Genomic DNA, 10,130 nt, shown 5'->3' with positions numbered 1-10,130 from the left:
GAAATTGGGCTTTCCCCTCCTTAGGAAGGTAAGAGCCAACCTTCTTGAAGGACAGGTGGAAGAAATACATTGCCCAGAAGCTAAATTCCCAAAGTGAAGTGGCTCAAGTAAAGTGCCTCAAGATAACTTGAGGCACACTGAGGTGCGTTGCTGGTGTGCTCACCGTTAGAAACACTCGTCAGTGACCAGATGTATGATAATTTCACCCAGAGAGTATCTTTTGCATGTACTCACAATAAATGTTAGGCATGCATTGCCTTTTAAAAGATATGAGGGTGAAGGGTTAGTGATGGCTGCATAGCGAGACAAGCCTTCAGTACTTATCAAGTAGCACTCCTTTGACCCAGGTAGCTGTCTTTTCCTTCTCACTTACCCACATGTGGACTGCTGGTATTCTGTCCTCAAAAATACAGTCCCTTCTAGTCATACATATCACTTGACAACACATATCTCACTACTCTTTGTAACTCTAGATTTTCCTGCAGTGAGCACTATATGCTAGCCCTACCTTTTGGCAAAATTGTTGGTGCAATAGATAGAAGAAAGTAGAAACATTAAACAGGAGCATTAGTCAGAAACACTGGGTAGTGGTAGTTGGTAAGAGCATTAGCTAGGAGCATTACTTAGAAGCAGTAAGTTGGAACACTGGGGAGGAACATTATGAAGACACACTGAGTGGAATTAGTTGGTAGGAACATTAGGTAGAAGCCTCTAAAATCAATGGGCTAGAGTTGCTCTAGGCCAGTGGCCTGTAAAGGGTGAGACACTAAAGGCTAAGAAGTGACGCTAGAGGTCAACACTTATGGAAACTTTTCCTATGGTCACCCCTTGGAAGGAATTCCCAAAGGGAATGGGGATCATAGATGTAGATAGATAGAATAAATAGATGGACAATGTTTCTTCCAAACACTTTACACCTCACATGGCCCTCAGGCATTTCACCTACAATACAACCAACTTCTTCCTTTCTTTTGCATTCAAGACCCAAGACTACTGGGACTACTGCACCTTCAGACATAACTATTAATGCCATGAAAAACACTAACCTCTCTTTCAACATCCTCCTTAAAGCACTGTTAACCTTAGCCCTTCCTTTCCTTCCTGAGACTCACTCTAGCTCCCACTGTGATGTCCACTTTTGTGTTCACTCTCAGGCACCATAACTTAATGGAAGATCATCCCCTCCCTGCTGCACATCATCACCTTTCTCTTTTTCTCACATATACCCTGAACTTTCTCCTTTCATACACATTCTTAAACTCTGTCACTAGTTTCTGGAGTTTCTGTCTTGTGTACCAGTATATACATTTTTTCCCTTACCTTTCTACCCCAGGAACTGTTTCTGAGGAACTTCCATCATGCTTAAGTAGCCAGTCACATCTTTTGGCCTGGATCATGGATCATAAAGTGTGGTGATGTTGTATGCATGTCTCTCTCTCTGAGGTGAGTACAAGGCAAATGAGGAGTTCAATGTCTTCAGTAAGGAAGTTGCACTGTGGCCATGATGGGTCGGATGATATACTGATACAAGTGTTTTTAATGTTTGTAAGATGGTGTCCAGACCACAAATGAGGAAGTGTAACATATGCATGCTAAGGGAGTATAGTGTCAAATGTGTGAACATCTGTCTATCTGTCTGGCAGTGGAGTTTAGGATTGAGATTTATTTACTAGGGGAGGAAGGATCTGTGAATATGTTGCTGAAATATGTCGCAAGAGTCAGTTTTATATTTCTAATTAGGGACTTAGTTAGTTATGGAGTAGTTTAGAGAAATTTGAAAGGTTTAGTGCTGTTGCGAAGAACTAGGGCCAAGAGTATTGTGGTGGGACTGTATTGTTTTCCCTCATATAGTTAACATCTGTTGTGTCTGATTCTTTCGTAGTTGTAAGATTCATTCTAATGGTGTGGACATTGTTAGTGGCTCTTGTAGTATCACAATGCCTACTAACTTCCACACAAAATTTCCAGAATGAGAAGGTAGAGAGTTCCAAAGCTTCAAGTAGGGGAAGAAGCATTCATCAAAATGGCCCACACTAGAGTTGCCAATAGCCACATGGTAATCATATGACACAGCAGCTTGCCGGGTATTTTGTGGTCCAGCTAGTGGTAGGGGCACATTAGTGGCCAGCTCTTGGGAGCAAAAACAAAATAAATGAAACAACATTGCAGCTTAGGGCAAAAGGGTCAAGTTTGAAGGTTATCATGGGACAGTTTATGAGTCAGACGACTTTTGACAGTCAAAAGTGGTCTGACTACTTTTGACTCTGTCAAGCAAGGATGCAGAGATACAACCACTCTGGATATGAGAGTAGTACTACATACAAAAGCTAATCAATCGTTTGCATAAACTGAATAATTGGTCTGAAGGAAAGAAGTTTTGGCATCTAAAGAGGATACACAGGCTCAGTAATTGTCGTTTCATTCATACACAATTTATTTTTTAACCCCAGTTTCTGAAAACATGGGGCAGGATTTAATCATGCTTGCTTCCTTAGTTTCCTAACCAGGCCCATGACAAAGGTCCTGGAGAGATGTCTTGAATTGTGTAGCTACTTTTGATTCAACACCTTAATCATTTCATCCCTTTAATCCTCCCCTTCCCCTGTACCAAATATCTTCACTCCATTAAAGTTTTTCATTAGGTTTACCCCAGACACTTCACATGCCCTGGTTCAATCCACTGACAGCACGTCAACCCCGGTATACCACATCGATCCAATTCACTCTATTCCTTGCCCGCCTTTCACCCTCCTGCATGTTCAGGCCCCGATCACTCAAAATCTTTTTCACTCCATCTTTCCACCTCCAATTTGGTCTCCCACTTCTCCTCGTTCCCTCCACCTCCGACACATATATCCTCTTGGTCAATCTTTCCTCACTCATTCTCTTTCTGTGCCCAAACCATTTCAAAACACCCTCTTCTGCTCTCTCAACCACGCTCTTTTTATTTCCACACATCTCTCTTACCCTTACATTACTTACTCGATCAAACCACCTCACACCACACATTGTCCTCAAACATCTCATTTCCAGCACATCCACCCTCCTGCGCACAACTCTATCCATAGCCCACGCCTCGCAACCATACAACAGTGTTGGAACCACTATTCCTTCAAACATACCCATTTTTGCTTTCTGAGATAATGTTCTCGACTTCCACACATTCTTCAAGGCTCCCAGGATTTTCGCCCCCTCCCCCACCCTATGATTCACTTCCGCTTCCATGGTTCCATCCGCTGCCAGATCCACTCCCAGATATCTAAAACACTTAACTTCCTCCAGTTTTTCTCCATTCAGACTTACCTCCCAGTTGACTTGACCCTCAGCCCTACTGTACCTAACAACCTTGCTCTTATTCACATTTACTCTTAACTTTCTTCTTTCACACACTTTACCAAACTCAGTCACCAGCTTCTGCAAATAGTATGAATATATATATATTGGTTCTCAGTGAATGTAGGTTTGCGGCAGGGGTGTGTGATGTCTCCATGGTTGTTTAATTTGTTTATGGATGGGGTTGTTAGGGAGGTGAATGCAAGAGTTTTGGAAAGAGGGGCAAGTATGAAGTCTGTTGGGGATGAGAGAGCTTGGGAAGTGAGTCAGTTGTTGTTCGCTGATGATACAGCGCTGGTGGCTGATTCATGTAAGAAACTGCAGAAGCTGGTGACTGAGTTTGGTAAAGTGTGTGAAAGAAGAAAGTTAAGAGTAAATGTGAATAAGAGCAAGGTTATTAGGTACAGTAGGGTTGAGGGTCAATTCAATTGGGAGGTGAGTTTGAATGGAGAAAAACTGGAGGAAGTGAAGTGTTTTAGATATCTGGGAGTGGATCTGGCAGCGGATGGAACCATGGAAGCGGAAGTGGATCATAGGGTGGGGGAGGGGGCGAAAATTCTGGGAGCCTTGAAGAATGTGTGGAAGTCGAGAACATTATCTCGGAAAGCAAAAATGGGTATGTTTGAAGGAATAGTGGTTCCAACAATGTTGTATGGTTGCGAGGCGTGGACTATGGATAGAGTTGTGCGCAGGAGGATGGATGTGCTGGAAATGAGATGTTTGAGGACAATGTGTGGTGTGAGGTGGTTTGATCGAGTAAGTAACGTAAGGGTAAGAGAGATGTGTGGAAATAAAAAGAGCGTGGTTGAGAGAGCAGAAGAGGGTGTTTTGAAATGGTTTGGTCACATGGAGAGAATGAGTGAGGAAAGATTGACCAAGAGGATATATGTGTCGGAGGTGGAGGGAACGAGGAGAAGAGGGAGACCAAATTGGAGGTGGAAAGATGGAGTGAAAAAGATTTTGAGTGATCGGGGCCTGAACATGCAGGAGGGTGAAAGGAGGGCAAAAAATAGAGTGAATTGGAGCGATGTGGTATACCGGGGTTGACGTGCTGTCAGTGGATTGAATCAAGGCATGTGTATGGGGGTGGGTTGGGCCATTTCTTTCGTCTGTTTCCTTGCGCTACCTCGCAAACGCGGGAGACAGCGACAAAGCAAAAAAAAAAAAAAAGAAATATATATATATATATAGAGAGAGAGAGAGAGAGAGAGATGAAATGTTTGAGGACAATATGTGGTGTGAGTTGGTTTGATCGAGTAAGTAAGAAAAGGGTAAGAGAGATGTGTGGTAAAAAGAAAAAAATTGTGGTTGAGAGAGCAGAAGAGGGTAAGTTGAAATGGTTTGGACATATGGAGAGAATGGGTGAGAAGAGATTGACAAAGAGGATATATGTCAGAGGTGAAGGGAAGAAGAAGCAGGAGACCAAACTGGAGCTGGAAGGATGGAGTGAAAAAGATTTTGAGCGATCAGGGTCTGAACATACAGGACGGTGAAAGGTGTGCAAGGAATAGAGTGAATTGGAATGATGTGGTGTACCAGGGTTGATGTGCTGTCAGTGGACTGAACCAGGGCATGTGAAGGGTCTTGAGTAAACCATGGAAAGTTTTGTGGGGTTTGGATGAGGAAAGGGAGCTGCTTCCTGCATCAGCGAGGCAGCACAGGAAAGAGACGAAGAATGGCCCATCCACTTTTATACACATAAATGCCCATGTATAATAAACAGATCTACTTTTTATTATTACTCCCAACCTAAATTTGCAAAGCAGATGAAAAAGACCGTGTACAATGTTATATGGATTTTATTTCATAATATATTATTGTATTAGACTAGGAAGGGACAATGTGTTAGTGGATGCGTGAAGCAGGTGTCTGCTCAGAAGAATTTGTGAGGAACACTTCGAGAAAGAGAGGGACTTGTATGTGGTGCATATAATTCCAAAGATAGTGTATGACATGGGTGACAGATATGATATGTGGAAGGTGATATGAAAATATGGTATGGGGGGAAATCTATCAGAATGAGTGAGGAGTTTTTATAAAGAAAATAAGGCGCATGTTGAAATAGGAGAGTGGTTCCAAGTGAAGGTGGGTCAGCAACGAGTGTACAGTCTCACCATGGATGTTTAATCTGTTTATGGATGAGTTGGTACGGGAGGTAAATGCAGTGGTTTTGAAGAGAAGGACAACTCTACAGTAGGCTAGGATTTGGAAGACCTAGGAGGTTAGTCATTTGCTGATTGCAAATAACATGGTTCTGGTGACATACTTAAGAGAGAAGCTTCTGAGTTTGGTGTCTTAGATTTGAGAGCGTGTTAAAGGAGAAGGTTTAGAGTTAGTGTGAATAAGTGAGGATATGAAGTTCAACAAAGGAGAGAGACAAGTTGGCTTAAGTGTGAATTTGGAGAGAACATTGGGGAAGTAAAGTGTTTAGGATTCAATGGGATGGTCATGGCAGCAGAAGAAATAATTGTAGCTGAGTTGAACTATGGGGTAGGGGAGGGGATAAACATTCTGGCTGCACTGAGGAGTTTGTGGAAGGAAAAGTCACTGTCTGAGCAGGCAAAAATAATTGCATTAATGGTATAGTACTCCAAGTGATGCTATTTTGGTGCAAATCATGGGCCAATGAAGAAGGTGGATTTGTTGGAAATAAACCTTTAAAGGACAATTTATGGTGTGAGCAGGGTTGTTCATGTATGGAATGACAATGAAGATTAGTAAAGCAGGAGTTTGATAGATTTAAATCAGATAATGTTTTTCTTGGAAGAAAAGGAAAAAAGTAGGAAATGCATATAGCTGGAGGCTATGGGACTGTCAGGATTGATTTCTGAGGTAACATAAAAGGTTACAGCTGACATAATAAGAGGGCAACCAGTTATGGTTACATTTGATATGGAGTCATCAAGCCAGTAAATACTTGAGAAAGCTAAGAATCTTAAGGACATACTGTAATTCATTGAGATATTTATCAGGTAAGATATATCCAAGAGAGGAAAAGGCGAAGTGACCCATAGAAGGCCCGTGGATCTGATGAACTCCCCTTGTGAAATGAAGGAGTCTATGAAAAAAATGTGTTATGGCAGGGAATGCAAAAGTGAATTGTAGAGTGGTAGAATGGGTGAAACGTAATACTGTTGAAGTGGTTTGCGCCCGTGGAAAGATTGCAAGACTGGGAGTTTACAAGGAGAGTGTATGATATTACAATTAAAGGGGTTGGTGTAAGAAGAAAAGCACCTGTGACACTGACAAATAAGATGGAGGAACAGTGGAGAGGGAGGAATGGTGAAAGAGTGCGTGGAATAGTGTTTGCGAGAGGCATTAAGGACAGGGGTAAATGGAGACTTTCCATAGCCAACCCTTGAAGGAGGGAGCATGTATCAGAGCGATAGATAGATAGGTAGACAGCAAGTAGGAAAATCTGGTAATGAAGAACTTAGCGAGATGCTAGTGGTTGCTTGCCACCTACGTACATTTACACGGGGATAAAACACAGGAAAAGACGGGTTTATGATTTGGAATTAGATTGGAAAGATAAATATTGTTAAAACAAGGGTGGTCTGATTCTGATTAAATAGACCAGCCTCCAATGCTACCCAGTCAAGTTTCAATTCAGTTCAAGACGAGTAATTGGAATCCGTCGTTAGCAGCGCAATGAAGTTAGTCGCAGTTGCCATGTGTCAAGAAATCCGACACTGAAGGACAGTCACCATACGCCTTGCTGTTCGTCGACAACTCGAGCTATGTGTCACTGGCAGTACCTGTTGATACTACTATTACTTTTATCAGTGACTGAAACTTGTAAAATGAGAGGCGTAGAGCCCCACCTACACAGCGAAACGGGTGTGTGCAAGAAGGGAAGCAAAAGATCCTGTAATTACCAGGTATGAAATCAACCTACTGAGGGTCAAATTCCAATCCAGAGGCACCACAGAAATAACGCATGGATTGGGAAGGAAACCTTACCAGTGGACTCCTTACATGTGAAAGAAGTAAGCGAAACCAAGGGAGTCATTGTCGTTACTGACCATAGTGGGGAGGGCTGTGACGATCAGGAAAAATGGGGGGTTAAAGAAAATGAAATACTTTTACAAATCATTGAAACCTATGGAAACCACTCAAAATTTTCTGTAACATCTCTGACTTAGCCTATTTTCCACAGTAACGGTAATGAGAACTGTCCAAAGAAATTGTGGGAAATATATAAGTACATTTGTGCTTGATCAAAATGTATTAACTTTGGCTTGATTATTTTTAACAAAAAGATAGATTAACACTTTGACAATTTCGTTAGCATCTGTGCTTCATCACTTGTATATTGATTACCTATATGTACTGGCTGCTTTGGTCAAACGTATTGAGCAATTCTGCACTAAGAAAAATATTGGAAATAACATATTTGGTTTATCCGCTCTTATATATATATATATATATATATATATATATATATATATATATATATATATATATATATATATATATCCTGGTACTTCCTCACACAAGTCTCCTTCCCAAGCTTACTTACTCTCACCGCTCTTCTCCCCGACATTCTCTCTTCTGAAAACTACAAATCTTCACCTTCGCCTCCATAAGATAGTGATCAGACATCCCTCCAGTTGCCCCGCTCAGCACATTAACATCGAACAGTCTCTCTTTTACACGCATATCAATTAAAACAATTCGATTATGCCCTCTGGCCATCTCTCCTACTCACATACGTATCTCTCTTTTTAAACCAGGTATTCCCAATCACCAATCCTTTTTCAGCACATAGATCCACAAGCTTCACCATTTCCATTTACAATACTGAACACCCCATGCACACCAGTTATACCCTCAACTGGCATATTATTCTCCTTTGCATTCAAATCACCCATCACTATAACCCGGGCTCGTGCATCAAAGCTGCTAACACACTCACTCATCTGTTCCCAAAACACATGCCTCTCATGACCATGTGCATATGCACCAATAATCACCCATCTCCCTCCATCCTCTTTCATTTTACCGATATCAATCTAGAGTTTACTTTCTTACACTCTGTCACATACTCCCACCACCCCTGTTTCAGGAGTAGTGCTACTCCTTCCCTTGCTCTTGTCCTCTCTGCAACCCTTGACTTTACTCCTAAAACATTCCCAAACCACTCTTCCCCTTTACCGTAGAGCTTCGTTTCACTCAGAGCCAAAACATCCAGGTTCCTTTCCTCAAACATACCACATATCTCTCCTTTTTCTCATCTTCGTTACATTCACACACATTTAGACACCCCAATCTGAGCCTTCGAGGAGGATGAGCACTCCCCGCATGACTCCTTCTGCTTCCCCTTTTAGAAATATATATATATATATATATATATATATATATATATATATATATATATATATATATATATATAAACCTTTTTTATTGAGTTATTAAACTTCATTCAAAAGAGAAGTTGCTAAGAAGCGCTTGTAAAGTAAATTCAGCCTTTGATATAATTATTTGAAACAGTGACAGTAGGGGATCCAGTCAAAAGAACGACCTAAATAATTTTGAAACTGGATAATGTCCATGTCCAGCTGCTGCGATAGCAAATTTCACCACAGGATGTGGCATGTTCTTGTATAACCAGTTTCTTTGGCCATGGAATATTTCCAAATGGTTGGCTGTAGCGCGTAGAAATAGAATGTCTAACCGCGGTAGGCGTAAGGCCCCTTTTTCTACTCGAGCTGGATTTTTTTTTTTTTTTCATATTTAATGTCACTGTATGAAAAGTACAGCTTTGTTGTCATTTTTATTATTTATTTTCTTTCAGTAGTCAGATATCACTTCCTTGTATTCCCCGAAGTCGTACCTCTGCCGTAGTGCAAACTATCAGGTAGAACTACTTATACTTGAAAACTCGCTTGTTTCAGTGGCGAATTTTTAGGGGGTTGCGGCAAGCATCCCTCCCTGATATGGACTTATGCCTCCCACGTTTTTCGAGTTGCTCCGCTTTAAACGTAGAAGTTTACAAAGATATCTTTCTCCTTATGGTCACATGATGAGGTAGGAAGTGTGTGTGTGTTTGTCAAATGTCACGTGATTTGACATGAGTTGATTGGCGCCATTGGGATTGGAAACCTTGCGAGAGGTGAGCAACTCTTTGTGTCGCCGCTTCGTGTCATCACACATTTTGTGAATGTCATGTGTGTGACCATACTGTTAATTGTATTTGATGGTTCAAATAGATAAAGGTTTTTGCATTATGCAAATATAGGTCTTATTCAACCATAACGTTCTTTGCTTGCCTTGAAGTGCTTTGGAAATATTGCAAGTGACATCTGTTTGGAGTTGTCTTAAATTTCTTTTGCATATCTCACTTTCCTTTGAAAGGTCGCGCTCTTCTTTGTCAGTCCGCGACTGACTGGCAACTCTCGTCCTACATTTCCTGTGTTACAGGCCTGGTCGTCATCTCTTATCTGGGGAAATTACGTAATCACATTGAAAGCGTATTCGAGGCATCAAGTGTGTGTGTAGTGTGGGGAAGTAATTACATTGAAAGCGTATTCGAGGCATCAAGTGTGTGTGTAGTGTGGGGAAAGAATTTTAGTTGTGTTGTCTTTTAACCTTGTCCATTTGAACCATGTCCTTTATGTACACACACACTCCCTCAGCATTTGTACTTGCGGGGTGACAGCTGTGGAGCCCCCAGCTCCTCACTTATATCACATACATTTATGAATTTTCCCTTTTTACCCAAATATCCTTCATTTCTACAATTTTTCCCCACATCTTATGTAACATGGTGAAAAAGTGGTTTCCTGTGTCTATAC

General features: G+C 41.4%; 1 protein-coding gene across 3 annotated transcripts in view; it reads left to right on the top strand.

The window, feature by feature from the left end:
* The first annotated feature begins 5,212 nt into the window (after positions 1-5,212).
* The window catches only part of LOC139765369 (uncharacterized), a 34,695-nt gene continuing 29,777 nt past the window's right edge, over positions 5,213-10,130 (top strand). For 2 of the 3 annotated variants that reach the window (XM_071692756.1, XM_071692748.1), the window contains exon 1: positions 5,213-7,214. In XM_071692756.1, the coding sequence (XP_071548857.1) occupies positions 7,074-7,214 (141 nt within the window). In that variant the 5' untranslated portion in view covers positions 5,213-7,073. Of the gene's footprint in view, positions 7,323-10,130 lie in introns of all 3 variants that reach the window. The other variant, XM_071692757.1, reaches the window with a different exon arrangement.

Source organism: Panulirus ornatus, chromosome 4, assembly GCF_036320965.1.
Source record: "Panulirus ornatus isolate Po-2019 chromosome 4, ASM3632096v1, whole genome shotgun sequence".
NCBI classification, from domain to species: domain Eukaryota; kingdom Metazoa; phylum Arthropoda; class Malacostraca; order Decapoda; family Palinuridae; genus Panulirus; species Panulirus ornatus.
The sequence above is the reverse complement of the archived record's forward strand: the minus strand, read 5'-3'. Positions and strand labels throughout refer to the sequence as shown.